Source organism: Gopherus evgoodei, chromosome 9, assembly GCF_007399415.2.
Source record: "Gopherus evgoodei ecotype Sinaloan lineage chromosome 9, rGopEvg1_v1.p, whole genome shotgun sequence".
In the NCBI taxonomy this organism is placed as follows: domain Eukaryota; kingdom Metazoa; phylum Chordata; order Testudines; family Testudinidae; genus Gopherus; species Gopherus evgoodei.
This window is the reverse complement of record NC_044330.1, coordinates 4,265,317-4,282,762: the sequence shown is the minus strand read 5'-3', so window position 1 is coordinate 4,282,762 and position 17,446 is coordinate 4,265,317. Positions and strand designations below refer to the sequence as shown.

Sequence of the window (17,446 nt, the reverse complement as noted above, 5' to 3'; positions counted from 1 at the left end):
TCCATTGTGGTCTATGTGTGTGAGAGAGAAAGACCGACAGATGAATGAAAACTGAGGAAAGCTGATTGCTGGAAGGAAGGCTGGAAATGTTAAAAGTACACCCACCTCGAGTGCTGAATTCAGTGGTCTGCTGTAAGTGCTGCAATTGGGTGACTGCTGCGCTCACAAAAAAGTGTCCACACTAATGACAGGAAAGCTTTAAAAGGGCTGAGCTTCTGTTCAGAAAAGCACCTGAAAGTTTGGATTTTTAGCGAGACCCTATCCAAACCTGTCAGATTTGCAAATCTCAGCTCTTGAAATCAGTGGACAATTGTGATGGTTGCATGTACAAAGCAGACATAAAATTGTACTCACAGTTATTGGCATGGCCCTATACTTTTGAAAATAGCCCAGGAAGTCTAGCAGTTTTTTTTTTTTTTAACTTTTACTATTTCCTGTTCCTTCAACGATCAGTTTAATAAGGAACACAATTGTTGTAATTTTTAAACTGTTCTAGGCATTTAAAAAAAACATCTAGCCCCCTTGACAATGTTTCTTTTGTAAATGGATGAATTTTGGGTCAAAGCCATTCTGTGATCACAGAACCCTGCCGCATAGTCGAGATCTCTGAGGCTCCTTAAAGGCTTGCTGGCTGCTTCTATGTGCACTTATTGAACTGTCTGGTGCAATCCATTGTTAAAGAGGGATCAGCAGGTTGCCTGTTGATGTTGAGTTAAGCGCTCGCCCAGAGGCATCGAAAGACAATTCCTTTTGATTTTAATTGTAGCTGTAAAATAGTTGTGAATGCCATTGTTATGAGGAACATGAATGTGTGACAGCTCCTTATTAAGCAGTAATGTCCCAGTAAAAAGAATATCCACACACGGCCATATTTTTCATTGATTCCACCCTATGTTGGATAAATGCAAAATAGCCCAGAAGTTGCCCCACTGTATTTAGAAATGTCCTGATGAGGTAACTATGTTAATTGCAATAACTTGGGAGTCCATCTTGTCTTAGCTCTGTATCCATAAACCTTCTCTGCCTATCCAGACTGCAGCACAAACAGTTCTTCTACAATCAAGTCTAAATGCTCTTTTTGCTCACTAGGTTGCACTGTTATTGCAGCTGTTTTGGTCCCAGGATATGGGTGAGATATAAAAGATATTGTCCACCTGGTCTGCTAACGTCCTTCTTTCACCATTTCCCAGGGGAGACTAGGCAGGTAATTAATATTCTTAGAGCTGTGGTGTAGTAACAGTTTGCTGGGCTACCCAGAAAGCGGCTGACCTATCCCAGGGCTTCCAGAACCAAAAAAGAGAAAAGTCTGTATTGGTCAGGGAAACAATGAGACATGGTGTTTGGTCACATTGGGGCTAGATTGCCTTCATGGGAGCTGCTGGGTGCTTCTGAAAATCTGCCCTCTATTAAGGAGCCTAAATAGGCGCTGAGGTCATGTTAAAACCTGATTCCTTTTGTGAGTTATGGGCACTGAAAAACCTGACTCTATGCTCCTGAGAATCCAGCCCAGTGGGGGGGTGTCAGGTCACGGGCCTTGGCGTGGCTAGGGGGCGCTAGTGCACACTGCTGGGTTGCTCTGCTAAGAGGCCTGTGGGGAGCAAGGTCCTGGGTGGAGGTTCCTGCATGCTGCAGTGTTGAACTTCCCTGCTCTGCTGAGCACTGCAGGACGTCCTGGGAGGGGGCCTTTGAGCCTGCAGCAAGCAACACTGGGCCATTTCCAGGCAAACAGAGAGCTGGAGGTAGAGTCCTTGCATGGTTAAGAACACAGTTTAGGTACATTAATAGCTGCTGCAGTTTAGATTCTTCTTGCTTTTGTCTCTTGTGTGGCAAGCAGTGTTTCCTTTCAGTCTGCAGGAGTATGGTCATGATGTTGTTAGAGTTAGAGCCCTTTAGGGACCCAGTGCCAAGTGGAGGTTGAAGCTTTAGGAGAGAGGTACAGTGATGCAAACTCATGCATTTGGATTTAATTGAGGGGTGAGCTCTATGTGTGCATGTGTAAGTCCATTTCATACTGTGTTGAATTTGCTTACGTGAAGTTATGTTGCAGTCTAAGAAACTGTTGGATTTATTACCTGGACTGATTGATATTTATGTTGTGGCATTGTGCCGGCTCTGGACTTAATTTACAATACTGTGTGCAGTTCACTCAGTACTTGTGGATATTACTAATGCTCTTCCATATCACTGGGTACGTTGCGTATGTAGGACCAAACCCAGGGCACCCAAGGGGCTTAATGGGAATATATGTGAGTAAGACCTGGGTAAAACTCAGGAAATGGTTCATTGTCACTGTAATTGCTTCAAATGGGGAAATAACAGGTGGAGGCTAAACCTAACTAAAACAGACAAATACATGTGGCTCAAACAAAATGTGCTTCTGTTCTTTTTGATTTGTGGGACCATAGCTTCTAGGAGCCCTGGTTGTGGAGCAAAACCCCACTGTGCTAGGCACAAATACTGAACAAAAAGATGGCTGCTGGGCTATAAAGCTTCTATTGTTTGGGGAACCCTGCATAACTCATGGGAACCTGTATCCTTAGTGAGTAATGCAGGCCCCCAAAACTAATAGCAGTAACACAGGATGTCTGATAAAGGGGTTCTTATCCCTTTGTTCTATGGGCAAAGCTTTCAAAACTGTAGTCAAAATGTTCGAAGTTGGGTGCCATATTCAGGCAGGTAGTAATGTAGGAAATTGTGTGTTCTTAGCACCTCTGAAACTTGAGCCATTTATTTAGATGCTTGAGGATAGATTTCAGTGCCCTTTTAGGAACTCTAGTTGAAAATACTAGCCTAGTGTTCCAAACTGTGTATCTTGAAACAGGATCAGCATCCAGACAGCTCTTACAAGAACACAGAGCGGAAGGGAGTGCAGTTCCCTGCTATCACAGGCAAGGCCCTCATAGAATTCTGTTCATATTAGATTTATAATCAATTTCTGCTAAAACCCTGAAGCCACAGATGCTCAGGTATTAAGGTGATGAATGGTCTAGAAACCTATAAATAAATAATTATACAGAAAAGAGATCTGAAGCTCTAGTTCAGTGGTTTTGTGATGTTGTTGGACACTCCCCTCCTATTTGATCAGGAAAATTTTGGGCTGCCGGGACTGCTTTAAAAGATGAAAAGGCTAATGACAAAGTTCCAGTATCACTGGACAGTTATTTCAATGAGCAAATTTAGGGCATAAACAGATTCAGATAGAACGCAATTTTCCAGTTTTGATTGGTTTTTTTCTGGAATTTGGATAAAATGCAGGGTGGGATTTTTTTAAATCACTTATGTAACTTGGGAGTCCAAGTCCAATTTTCAGAGTCGCCTATGTACTTTGGAGACTAAGTTCCACTGAAAGTCAAGTGCCCAGGTGACTTCTGAAAATGGAACATACACTCCTCAGCACCTACCTAGGTGTTCATGAAAATTTTACCCTTTTCAAACCAAATATTTTGCCTTTTTCTTTTGTTAGGAGAAGGAAGGTTAAAAAAAAAATCCAACAGATTTTATTTTGAGAGCATTGAATTTGAATTTTCCATTAACTTGAAGATTTTTCCCCCAAGAATGTTGTGCAGAGGAGAGCTTTTCCTGTGTTAAATAAAGTTCTCCCCATCTGCAGCTGGACAGCATTATTAAACATCTCAACAACACACTTGGGGACAGGATCTATGAGAAAAGCGTGTGTGTGTGGAGGGAGTATTTAAATTTCAAAATTGCAAAAAAAATGATTTTTATTATTTAATAAATAAAAGACTGGTGGGTAGGTTTTTTTCTTAAAGTCAAAAACTGGAAACCTTCTCTCTGTAACATTTGGTCATACTGAGACCAAGCTCTTATATAGCACTTTTCATCCAAGCACTTTACAAACATCATTGTCATTGTTTTACAAATGGGGAAACTGAGGCACAGAGCGACATGACTTGCCCAACATCATCCAGCAGGCCAGGGGCAGAGATGCGGTTAGAACCCTGGTTGCCTGATCCATAGGCCACTGCTGTTTCCACTTGGCAGCACTACCTCTACCAACTAAAGAAATGTCCATGATATCTAATGAGAGGAGGTCACGAGTGACAGTTATCAGGATGATTATGATGAAGCATGGAGGGCAGAAGTCCCAGTCCTCTCTGGTTTGCTGGTGCCGTTATTATGGCTTTTCCATTCCACCTGCAGACGTGACTGTCCTTGGAAGGCAGAGGATGATTCCTTGCTCTCAGCTGTGGTGGATCCCTCTCTGAGGGGACCCTTGCTGCCCACTCTGATCAGGTTACTGTCACATGGTTGCAGTTAGTAACAAGGTAATATGCACTAAGAGGGTGACATGAACTGGAGGCGTAACACTTTCTTATGGGTACAGTAACATCCCGGATGATTGTAACTGAAAGATGCTGGTGAATAACAATTTTTCAGTTTGTGGATGTGTTCATTCCACAGCGGTTTTGGCTGTAGCTAGTTTCACCGTTTCTTTTGTACAGTCAGTTTCTTCTTTGCAGAAAGAACCCTGACCCACAGGAGAACAAAACACCCCCTTCCTTCTCCTCTGAAAAAGGAATTAAAGAAGAAAATCAGGATATGCTGTTAAAGATGGTTCTACCAGAATTTAAAAGTAATCAGTGCCCTTTAAGGGTCTCTAGCTTCTCTCCTGGGCTGTGCATGACTGATTCTGTAGAGATGCCTCATGTGTTACACAGATATTTTGCTTGTGTGTCTTGAGCCCAGTTCCTCTCTCCGGCTCTCCCCTGCCGTTGCCGCTCCAGCTCCTGCTCTTGTTCTATGTGGGCAGTGCTTGGTTCACCTTGAGGCCAAGGAGTTCCTACCGGATGATACAACTCCTAGCCCTGTCCTGTGGCACTTCCATGCTCTTCCCTAGGGCACAATCAGTTTCCCAGCCCATAGTTCCTGTCCTTGTCCTGATTCCCCAGGTCTCATCTGGTTTGAGTCCCTCCTCCCAAATTCTTTGCTGTTGTCTGTGTGTTTTCTGGGATGCTGGTAGCTGAGGATCTGGGAAGACTGAATCAGGCCCTAGCAACCCAAGAAATACTTGTGCTCTGGGTGGGCATTTTTTTTGCTACGAAAACCTCCATTTTGTTGAGGGTTGCTTGCCCTTCTACATAGTCACATCTCCCCTACACCATGGCTACTTCTGTTTCCACCTGCAGGCACTTACAAAATAAAGGTCATGGGCCCAGAATGTGGTAGGATTGTCCCAAGGTATTTGAAGCAGATCCCTGAAGTTTGGCAGCTGATTGAAACTACTTGGATCTGAAATCTGGGCTGGAAACCTAAGTAAGAATAAATAATTGTGTGCCATCCAATAATGCCCACTGCTGCCGGGCCAGGGATCCCCAGACACCAGTCTCTCTTGGGGTTCCATGAGTCAAGCTCCTGATATTCAGCAGTAGGCTGGGAAACAAGGGATAAAAATGTGTCGTCCAAGTTTGGGGTGGTTCTTTGTTTCACTCACATTGGTTCACTAGGCCTCGGTTCCAAGGCCTGTCAGGAAGTTTAGAAAGCGATGAAGCGTTGGGGGTGAGGTGGGGGGGAGATTCAGGAAGCGTCTGATACCTAAAGTTAGGGTCTGAATCTCCAGCCTTTCACAGAATATGCAAATGTTTGGATCCAAGGGTTTTGTATTGGCCTGTCTTGAAGATGGGGGATGATGGCAACATTCAGATCTGAGCCTCCCCAGGCGTTGGGGTGGAGGGCTGCTCACACAGGGACCCATTCCTGATGCAATATGCCTGTGTTTGGTTATTGGTGGCCTTTAACAAGTTCTTCCAGCTTGTATATTGGGGGGGGGGAAATGAGCCTGTCCCACAGAGTTAGGGGAATTCCAGATGACACCGCTTGCCAGACGCTCTCACTTGTCCCAGGCTGCCAACTCCACCTCCTTCTCTTCTTGCACAGCTGTGTGCTTCATTAAATAGCGATGTCTACAAATCACTGCAGTGTTAAAATGTAGAGCAGGGGGAATTCCAGCGCTCTGAACGCTGCCAAGTTCCTAGAGTTTTAGCAGCACACTCAGAAAGAACAAGGGCCCCCACCCCTTTCAAGAACTAAAAACATGACTATACCAAGATTTGGTCAATTATATAGACTGCTTTTGCATTCTACTGTGGTTGTATCTTGTGCCTCTTCATGTACTTGAATGGATTTCCTTGGGTCTTGCAGGGAGAGGCTAGTGTTTGGTTAGAATCACGGCTGTCAGGCCTGAGACCACTGACTCCTCTCACTGTTGGCCAGCTTCTCTATTTGACCCCAGCCCTCAGGCTGTTGAAGGCAAATGCTTTAACCATCTATGCCCCCAGGCCATGCATCTAGAGAGTATTAAGGACTGGGTGAAGTGTAAAGGGTTAATTATTCAGGAAGGGCAGCCTATCTGGTTAAATCGCTAGAGTGAGCCACAGGGGATTAGGATTCAAATCCTTGTCTTGTGAGCTCCCTATACAGTCTCTATAGCCAAGATGGGCAGAAGTGGGTACCTACCTGTGACACCTTAAAAGGGCCTGATTTTTCAGAAAGTGCGGGGCACCCGCTGCCTGAGAATCAGGGCCCTTTAAGGTGTCTCTAATCAGGCATCCAGAATCACTGGTCACTTCTGAAAATGTCTATCTCTGTACCTCAGTGCCCTGCCGGCAAAATGGGGGAACTGCTACCCTACCTCACAGGAGGGCTGGGAGGACGATGTGATCTAAGGTTTGCAAGCTGCTCTGGTGCTGGGGGCTGGGTCAGTAGACATTTATTTGGAGCTTGGCTCCTGATTTGTAAATGTGGGGCAGGCTTTTTAGAAAACAGCTTTCTAGCCCTTTTGTTTTCCCTGAGATGCTGCAGTCTTTTTCATGTTATGTGAGCCCATCCAAATGGACCCCAGCAATACCACGGGGCCTGGAAGAAAAAAAAAGTGTTTGTCTTGGGGGAGAAGAAGGAAGCAAGAGCCCGTAACCCAAACTTTCCAGTCTTCAAAAACAGTTTGCTTTAGAGTGGGATCTGCTCTAGTTTGTCCATCCTTGGCATGAATTATAAGCCCCCCCCCCAATGAGACTCCTCCAGACTTCTATGCCATGGAGTTAAGGAGTATAAGCCAAGGCAATTTCGTGTCAAGAGTTCATACACTATTAGTGTTATAGGGAGAAAATTCCTACCCCCTGCAAGAAGGCCTGATTTTCCAGAGATGCTGGAGTCAGTGTGAATGCTACAGGTCAACACCTCTGAAAAACAGATCATTAAGGCTTACAGCTTTGGAGTTCCCTATGATTTCTTATTCACATCTGTTCTCCTCATGTACTATATAAACCCTACAGCTAGCCTGATGGCAGTTCAGGTCTTCTCATCCCTGACACCTGTACTGAAGAGGGAAAAGCAAATAAACCCAGGCACATGCCTCGTTGGGGTGGTGTTTCTGGCTTTTCAATATCATCTCTCAAGAACAGGGGTCCTCAAACTGGGGGTTGGGGCTCCTCAGGGGCTTGTGAGGTTATTACATGGGGGGTTGTGTGCTGTCAGCCTCCACTCCAAACCCTGCTTTGTGTCCAGCATTTATAACGGTGTTAAAGCAGCAAAGAGTCCTGTGGCACCTTATAGACTAACAGACGTTTTGGAGCATGAGCTTTCATGGGTGAATACCCACTTTGTCAGATGCATCTGATGAAGTGGGTATTCGCCCACAAAAGCTCATGCTCCAAAATGTCTGTTAGTCTATAAGGCGCCACAGGATTCTTTGCTGCTTTTACAGATCCAGGCTAACACGGCTACCCCTCTGATACTTGACACAATGGTGTTAAAGGTATAAAAATATAATTGTAAGGGGGGGTCACACTAGAGGCTTGCTGTGCAAAAGGGGTCACCAGTATAAAAGTTTGAGAGCCGCTGCTCAAGAGGCAGATGGACTCAAGTACGGAGCTTTGTCTCTTTATCTCTGCCCCAGACCCTCTCCTTATATGAATATGAAGCACCTGGCCCTAAGGCTGGGTGTGTCTGGTCTCAAACACAGGCCTTCTTTCTCTAGGTGCTGTGGGCATAGAAGGGTTCTCTCCTTTCAGAAGTGTAAGTAAAATAGGCTTTTGTGCTCCATTTCACTAGTAATTTGTAAACAAGAACATATGCACCGAGTAATGCTCCTATGGTAGGAATATCAACCCTGCCACAGTCACCACAGCAGTTTTCTCTTCTGTCATCATTTCTCTGATATCAGAAGTGTTGTTTCTGATTAAGAGAACATTATGCCCTCTTTCTCCTAGGGTAGGAGAGGCAGAATTGTTGTGGGGGAATGAGTTGGTGCTTCTAGATTCTCTTGTCTCTTCCTGAATCCACTAATGACTTGCCCTGGTGTTAAACTAGTCACTTAAGGCTTGATTGTCACACGTTCTGCGAATCCACAGCTCTGGCAGAAGTGAATAAGAACTGCAATAATTTAAGTATCTGATTTTCAGAAGTGCTAGGGCTTGTCTACATCAGAAAGTTGCAGCGCTGGTGAGGGAGTTACAGCGCTGCAACTTTGAGAGTGTCCACATCTGCAGGGCATCACCAGCGCTGCAACTCCCTGTTTGCAGCGCTGGCCGTACTCCCGTTTTGTCTCGGGTGTAGAGGATCCAGCGCTGGTGATCCAGCGCTGGTAATGCAATGTAGACACTCACCAGCGCTTTTCTTGACCTCCGTGGAAGGAGGAAGCCTCTGGTAATCAAGCTGGTTTCCTTTCCCGGTTTGCTCTCTCGGTCCCGGAGCCAGCCAGCAAACCGCGGGGAAGGAGACCTGCTTGCTCGGGGTTCCGGGACCGAGAGAGCAAACCGGGAAAGGAAACCAGCTTCGCCGCGGTTTGCTCTCTCGGTCCCGGAACCCCGAGCAAGCAGGTCTCCTTCCCCGCGGTTTGCTGGCTGGCTCCGGGACCGAGAGAGCAAACCGCGGCGTTCCCGGTTTGCTCTCTCGGTCCCGGAACCCCGAGCAAGCAGGTCTCCTTCCCCGCGGTTTGCTGGCTGGCTCCGGGACCGAGAGAGCAAACCGCGGCGTTCCCGGTTTGCTCTCTCGGTCCCGGAACCCCGAGCAAGCAGGTCTCCTTCCCCGCGGTTTGCTGGCTGGCTCCGGGACCGAGAGAGCAAACCGCGGCGTTCCCGGTTTGCTCTCTCGGTCCCGGAACCCCGAGCAAGCAGGTCTCCTTCCCTGCGGTTTGCTGGCTGGCTCCGGGACCGAGAGAGCAAACCGCGGCGTTCCCGGTTTGCTCTCTCGGTCCCGGAACCCCGAGCAAGCAGGTCTCCTTCCCCGCGGTTTGCTGGCTGGCTCCGGGACCGAGAGAGCAAACCGCGGCGTTCCCGGTTTGCTCTCTTGGTCCCGGAACCCCGAGCAAGCAGGTCTCCTTCCCTGCGGTTTGCTGGCTGGCTCCGGGACCGAGAGAGCAAACCGCGGCGAAGCTGGTTTCCTTTCCCGGTTTGCTCTCTCGGTCCCGGAACCCCCCTTGAAGCCGCCCAACAGCGCTGCAGTGTGGCCACATCTAACACCACTTGCAGCGCTGGTTGCTGTAAGTGTGGCCACTCTGCAGCGCTGGCCCTATACAGCTGTACTAATACAGCTGTAACAACCAGCGCTGCAAAATTTTAGATGTAGACATGGCCCTACTCTGCTGTGCCTCACGTTACCATCTTTGTTTGTTTGGGTTTTTTTATTCCTGTCTGTGGGGAGGGTTAATATTTGCACAGCCCATTTAGCTAGTTAGAGCACAGGTGCTGTGTAACTGCAAACTGTGCTCAGGTTTTAAAAAAGGAACAAACAGTACTTGTGGCACCTTAGAGACTGACACATTTATTCGAGCATCAGCTTTCGGATGAAGTGGGCTGTAGCCCACAAAAGCTGATGGTCGAATAAATGTGTTAGTCTCTAAGGTGCCACAAGTATTGCGTGTTCTTTTTGTGGATGCAGACTAACAGGGCTGCTACTCTGAAACCAGGTTTTAAAAGTGACCTGTCAGTCAGCTTCATGGCAAATTATATTGTTTTCCCACCTAAGGGATATGACACAATTCTGTCAGGCAATCCTTGTAAAATTATCAGAGAGAGAAAAGCATTCAATGCACATAAGGCACTATATGTGAGGACGGCTATGCATATGTGAAAAGACCTTGCAGCTGTGATACAGAACCTCGTGCTGTGATTCCATCTGGTCTTGCGAGGTAAATAGGATCGGGTGGGAGGGTGTTTAGAAGGAGAGGCACACAAGTAACAGTAGCTGATGCTGGAAGCGGTCCTGGTGATGCAGTAGGCTGAACTCTGAGTTCGTGTGTAAGCAATGCTCTGGCAAAGGGCTAGGGAGAATTGTACTGGTGAAGAGAGAGTGCCTCTTAGATGAGACATGGTCCTTTTGATCACTGAAGATCCGCTGGAGCTTTTTATAAGAGTAGAGTTGTCAGATCCAGTGTTCAAGCCAAATTACAACTTGGTGACTGTCTACATTCCCTGGTCTCTTGTAATTGGATCTGGTAGGTTTCTGTTTACCGTCATATAATGTTCCATTTAAACAGTGGCTGTGTTTCACCCTAGAGGTGTCTGCACTGCGGTGGTCAATGAAGTGACCCCAGTTTATAGTTTGTGTGTCAGTATATGGTCCAGTTGTACAAACACTTGCTACCAGGCTTCAGTCCCATCAAAGTCAATAGGCTGGTAGTACTGCCCAGCAGTAAGCCCTGTACATGGTAGTGTTTACGGTGTCACACACCAACTATGTAATGCACTTTGGGATGCCGAGTCTGCGTGAAAGTAACGCAGTCTAGTGACTGGAAGTAGCCACCCAGCTTACGTGTGCTTAACTCTGTACACACAATCTCACTGAAGTCACAGAGACCTGCGTGACTTAAACATAAACATGCAGGCTGGGGGCCTAAATGCGTAGAGTGAGATCAGATGGATGGAGTTAATGCCCTGTTGTTGTTGTTTTTAGGAAAACAAATTCATGCATTCCTGTAAACTGTTCAGTAGACGGAGGCTGCTCTGATGCCTAGCAGGCTAAAAGGGGTGGTGATGAGAGGTTAGGCACCAGATTTAGGTTTTGTTGAGGTGCGGGGAAAGGAAACACAGGGGTTCTCAGACTTTTGTACTGGTGACTCCTTTCACACAGCAAGCCTCTGTGTGCCACTCCCCTTATACACTAAAACCACCTTTCTATATACTTAACACTATTATAAATGCTGGAGGAAAAGCAGGGTTTGAGGTGGAGGCTGACTCCTCGCGAACCCCCATGTAATAACCTCACAACCCCCTGAGGGGTTCCGACCCCCAGTTTGAGAACCCTGGCTCTAATATGTGCTCTGACTTTTATTTTAAATGTAACCATTTCCTTGCAGCACAGTAACCTCGGTGTTTTAGTGCACTGGAAGCAGGATGTTTTGGAAAGGCCTCAGCAAATAAATAGGAAGTGACCTGCCAATTGCCAGTGTCCCAGCTGAGCAAGGAGCAATACTGACTGTTCTTGTAACATTTTCCTTCTTTAAATCTGTGCAGATGTTAGCTAGTGAACCCGTACAGCCTCCCTGTGAGGATGGGGGGGTTGCTGTTGCACAAATAGGGAAACTGAGGCAGAAGCACTAGCGTACAGAAGGGCTTGTTTGGTTAAAAAGCTTTATATTGGAATTTAAAAGAGAGAAACAATGGTATATTTCTGTTGGTCTAGTGCAAGTAAAAAGAGCTTTTACATTTCCCCACTTGAAAAGTGTGGACCCATAATCTGACAGGGTCCCTTTGCAAATCAATACGCCCAGGATCACCCTGTGTGGGTCGAGAGGACAGAAACGTGTGGTGTCGTATGAATGTGGCTCATGGGAAGTCATAGCGCTAGAGGAGGGCCAGAGAGGGCTGAGGCTGCACAGAATGTGGACAGAATTGCATTCTCACAGCCAAGCTCATCTGATTATACCCTCTGCCTGGGCATATATCAATGTATATGTATATATATCAATATGCCTTCCCAGGTGCTGGCCACTGGTGGAAGTGGGATACAGAATCTAAAGGACCCAATTGCCTGATACTGGATGGAAATTCCCACGTTTCTTCCCCTTCTCCCCTTGCCCCCCCACACAATTAAAAAAACAAAAACAAATCCATAGCCAGTGCAAATGAATTCCCCAATGCAGCATAACTGAGGGTTTGTCACAGAGGGGCTGCTAAGAGTGCCTGATTTTGGGCAGAAACAAAAAGAACCTCTACACAGTGGATTGCATTGCTGCTGATCGGGAGGGTCTGCTCCTGTGCCTGTGTGCCTGAAGCTGTGTCGGGTATTTCCTAGCCATGTGGCCTAGGGCTGAGGTAGCTGTGGGGCAAGTTGTAACTTGCAGGAGGACTCTGGTGCTGAGGTGTCCTTGATTGGAGGAAGACCTGTGGGGCGTGGCCTGGTGAGTAACTCTGAGCTGATGTGGTAGTCACTTCCTAAGGGGTGAGTTCTTGGAAGGCAGTGATTGTTAGCTGCTGGCCCTGGCTCTGTGGTGGGTCAGTGGCAAACAGGTTTGTGCATGCAGGGAGCTTGGCAGAGCAGACATTGGTGGGTTGATAATGTGTATTGCCATTGATACAAGGTCAGGGATAGGTGCCCCAATTGCGAGCAGTGTCTAAGGGCCGGTGAAGCTTGTGGAATCCATAGGTCACGGCTACGAAGGATCTGTTGTATGTAGCAAAGTGAGTGATCTCTTCTGCTTCCCTGTAGGTCCTGAGCAGGGGCTCTGGGCATTGCTGAGCACCTTGATCCATGGGACGAAGGGGTCAGGAATTGTGGCAAGGAAAGCTCAGGGTTTAATGCTTTTCATCCCTGGTTTCTTTGGCATCTTCAGGAGCATGGGGTGTTGGTGCAGGGCTTGGGGAGCAGGAGAGGAGAGGCAGGAGGCGCTGGAGCGGTAGCTAGGGAGTGGGCAGGCAAAACAGGCAAGTGGAGGACTGTCACTCCTGTTTCTGCTCAGTGGGGCCTCACTTGCCTGAGGCCTCTGGATCCTACTGTCATAAAGTGCCATGTGCTAAATTATACCAAGGTTTGCACAAATGCTCTTGTCTTCTTCCTCCTCCACCTGACCCACAGAGCATGTGAGTCTGCTCTAGTGCTCAGCTTCAGAGCCTTGTCCTTCCTGCAGAGACCTGTGCTCTGACTCTGAAGATCCCTGGTTCAATACTGGACAGTGGCTGTCAAGCTTTTATTTTCTTAAGCGTTTATACAAATCTAAATAAAGGGACAGTTTTTTCAAAAGCTTGTGTGGTTCATCCAGTCCTCTCTTGGATCATGGGAGGCCAGGTTGTATCGAAAATGTAAAGCAAAAGAGATTGCAGCCCATTTTCTAAAGCCATCTGTTCCCCTAAGGGGGTTTGGCTGTAACCCAAGCACAGTAATGGTGCTTAGTGGACGTGATGGCTTTTACCAGAGCTCTCTTAGCAGTTGTGCATAGGCCCTTCACTTGAACGCCTCCTGCTAAACGGAAAGCCCATTGCTAGCAATTCAAGCTATTCTTGTGGGAAAGCTTTGCTGTCCTCAGTGGAGCTGGGGGCTGCTTAAGTGTGTGATGAGTTTGACTCAGAGAGAGTGTACTTTTGCATATGAAAGTGTTGTGTTTTTTTGCTTTTTGGGTGCTATTCATTAATGTAATCTTTAAACATTGAATTTACTTGGGATTCTTTTTTTTAACATGAAAAATTAGATTAAAACACCACTTTACATCTAATTTGAGCATGTGCAGTCACAATGCTACAGCTGAAATTGCAAATAGTTCTAAAGCAGGAAAAGTACATATGCTTTTAAACCAAAAAAATGGACGAAAGTTTTCTCAAAATCACTGCTTTTGGCCCAAGATTAAAGCTGCAGTGTAATCATTTATTATTTACATAACAGTACTGCTTACGGGGCCCCGTTACACTAGGTCTTGTGCAGACACCTGTTAGCGGCAGTCCCTGTGCCAAAGAGCTTACGCTGTAAATAGACAGGACAGACAGATGTAGGAGTGGAAACAGAGGCGAGCTAACTTGTCCAAGGTCACACTGCAGGTCAGTGACAGAGATGGGAACAGAACCCAGATCTCCTGGTTCCCAGCCCTGTACTCCGCCCGATTTAAGTGCAAAATACTATGGTGATTTATGTGAGGATGACATAAAGTTTGGTTGTAAGATTCCATCTAATACAGAATTACGGTGGGTGGGGGACGTCTACCGTAACGTGAGAGGTGATCTAAGTCTCTCCCTTCTAACATGTCCCCAGTATCAGGAAATGCAGATTGTACAGCTATGAATGTTTCAGACATTTAGTCTCTCCCTTTTTCACACAATTGTTTCTGTTTATGGGTTTCTGAGTAGTTTAATCGAGGACTCAATGCCATCTATTTATTTATTGTAAGGTTTGTGGAAACTCCAGGCCATTTTTCCTGGACGGAGAGTTACTACCGATCCACCATGTCCCAGAGCTCGCAGACAAGAGAATTCCTGAGTCCAGAGGTTTTCCAGCAAATCTGGGACTTCCTGGAACAGTAAGTACCAGCAGACAGAGAATGGTGCAGACAGGCATTTGGGAGACAGGCTGTCAGGGTGGCTCAGAAAATTGGTATTGTAGATTCCAGAGTGACCTAGGTCTAGGTGACCACTAGGGATCTAGCCAACTCCACGGTCACTCATGGTTACTGGATGGCCGCTGGGGGCACTGAAGCGGTTCTCAATTTGGTTCATAGTGGACAGATGTCCGTTTCACAAGTAGCACCCTTGATGGGCTCAATAGAGAGGTTATGGACTGGCTGGACATGGGGACATGCTTTTCCCCCTGGGGGAGGCTGAGAGAACAAACCTGGGACAGATGTTAGTCATGTGCCCTAATGCACGACTGGGAGATGCTCAGGTGCTGAGTGCTGTGACACTGTGGTGCTGAGTGCAGTATAAGAACCTGGAGAGAACAGAACTGGGGTACTGCACACCCTCAGAAGGGTGGGCATGTCTCATCAGGTCAGGGTTGAGACAGGTTGATGTGGGAAGTTTGGAGCAGTTGCTGGGCAGAGCTTACTTCAGTTCTTGCAGGGCGACGAGTAATACTAGCAGGAGCGGCCTCAGCTGTTTTTGTTGATCCAGGGTGGGAAATGTTTTCAGTGTCCCCCTCCAAGTGGCAGAGACCCCCCAGAAAGCTGAGCGGCATGATGTGGCTGCCCCTAGAACTTGGGGCTTAGGGTAACTGCCCTGCAGGGCTGGCCTTAGGGAAAATGGTGCCCTAGGTGAACCTGTTCCCCTGCTGCATCCCCTGGGCTTCCATCCAGGCCCCGCTGCCTCCCCGGGTTTCCCCTGCTCATTTCCCCCATCCCGCTTGGTCCCCGCTGCCTACTCCCTCCCTATTGCCTCAAGCTCCCTTCTGCAGCCTCGCATCCTAGGCCTGCCCCGTTCCTGGCCTCTTGACCACGGCGCCCTGGGTAGTTGCTAGGGTTGCCAACTCTGATTGAAGCTATTCCAGGAGATTTTTTTCCCCCTAACATGACCTAATGTCATTAATTGTACTGTACCTATTAAAATCTCCTGGGTTGCTTTCAGTTGACAGTGGGAGATAGATGCTGATTCCGGTAGACTTCTAGCCAATCTGGGAGGGTTGGCAGCCCTACTGGTTTTCCACCCATAATGCCGGCCCTGCCACCCTGCTCATCTGCCCTGCCCATTAGATTTCTCTAAGTAAGACCATGGGTAACATCCACTTCTCCTCCCCTCTGACTCCTCCCTGCAATGCGTCTCCTAATGCCTAGGCACTGTGTTGAGGGGAGGAAAAGTCTGGGAGAATGAGTGAGATTTCAAGGAATTCCTGGTCTCAGCCAGGTTGGGAATGATGAAAACGCCCCTTCCCCAAAGTATTGATCCTTTGATCCTACCTGGCTCTGGAGGGGAGGGGAGGAAAAGTGAAGAGTTTTTAGTGAAACGTTCCAGGGAGGTTTGGATTGGGCTTGGGTTTCATTAGGATGGAGCTTCTGGGGAACGAGGGAAGACTGTGTCCCTTCTTGACACCCACTGTTAGCTGTAGCACTGTGAGAGGAAGGTTTAGATCCTCTTCTGCTGGCTTTGAGGCATTTACCACCATGAGGCTCTCTTATTCCCCCATAATCGGTGTAGGGGTTCTTGGTGCTACCGGCTGGCAGATGCTTGGCTGTTGGGTGAAATTCTGGCCCCACTGAAGTCAAATGGGAGTTTTGCTGTCGACTTCGGTGGAGTCAGGATTTTGGCCACTGTTTTTAATGACGTTCTTTTCTTCCTCTTAGGCCGATATGTTCAGTTCAGCCGATCAACTTGAACTTCATGGACGATACCTCAGACAATGGCCCTACAAACAAAATAGAGATTAGTATGGATTGCGTCCGGATGCAAGATGCGGATGGCAGCGACCCCATGTGGGTGAGTGTGTGTAAGCGCTTACACTGGGCCCTGTCTATTCTGTGGCAATAGCCCTGGTTCTGAACGGTGGTCTGACAGGGTGAGCACCTCCAAGGGTTAGCCACAGGCCTGTGAAAGGCCTCGCTCTCCTGCCCTGATCTCAGGAGCCAGCTCTCTGCACCTTGCCTGGTGGCCCTGCGGGTGGAGATGTTTGCATTTGCGTTCTGTGGTGCGTCTGCTTTGGAGCATTGCTGAGTGAGGGGGGCAGAGTCTGGGGTGCAAATGGAAGGAAGGGCCAAGCAAAGAAGGTTTTGGAGGGATCGGAGAGGGAGCTCTCTGCAGCCCCTCGTTCTGGCCCTCCAGCCGAAGGCTTTCTCCCTGCTTACAGCACACTTATGTGGGCTGAGGGTTTAAACACTGGTGGCTGCCGGTGTCCTGACTACGCTAACGCTCCCACGGTGCCTTCACCAAGGGAGCAAGGCTAAAGGAGTGACAGACTGCAGGAATTCTTTAACGGGACTAGTGTAGACACAGGCTAGTGTAGACACAGGCTGAAAATTTGGGTCCCTAGCCTGGTTACTGCTCCTCCCCTTTCTCCATCTGTTCAGACAAGAGTAAACAGCGAATCTAATGAGATTTGGCCGCCACTGTGTTTCACCAGCACGTTTTGTGGTGACATACAGAGGAGGCCTTGGTGGTGGTTGGTTTATTTGCCTTTGGTGTTTTCTCTTGGCAAGTGTTCTGGGGGCTGATGGTTCCATGTGTCGCTTTACGGGCTGGAGAGGAGGGTCGTAGAGTTTGCTGGACGTGCCCAGCTCCTGCTTCTGCGGTAGTGCCGTCTCTTCTCCTTCACTAGTACGCTCTGTGCCCAAACTTTCCCCATGAGCAGTTCCCTTTTTGTTACATTACCGCTCGGGCCTTTTCCCTCCTGGACTGATGATTATTGCTAGTATCAGCAGAACCAGGTTCCCCACCCCCTGTATTCCAACCACAGGAGCCATAACCGTTAAGTCACCAGATCATTAGTGCTCTTTTAGGCTAATCTTACAGGTTTCTAGTGCTGCAGCAGTCCACTGTAGTGGCCGATTCGCATCCTGGCAATGACTGTTGTGCTTGTAGTTGAG

The 17,446-nt window shown here is 47.7% G+C and overlaps 1 protein-coding gene across 1 annotated transcript in view; it reads left to right on the top strand.

Annotated features, from left to right (window-relative positions):
- TP63 (tumor protein p63) overlaps positions 1–17,446 on the top strand; it is a 138,190-nt gene that overhangs the window by 15,139 nt on the left and 105,605 nt on the right. The window contains exons 2-3 of the mRNA XM_030576268.1: positions 14,330–14,458; positions 16,211–16,343. Of these exons, the coding sequence (XP_030432128.1) occupies positions 14,330–14,458; positions 16,211–16,343 (262 nt within the window). The remainder of the gene's footprint in view (positions 1–14,329; positions 14,459–16,210; positions 16,344–17,446) is intronic.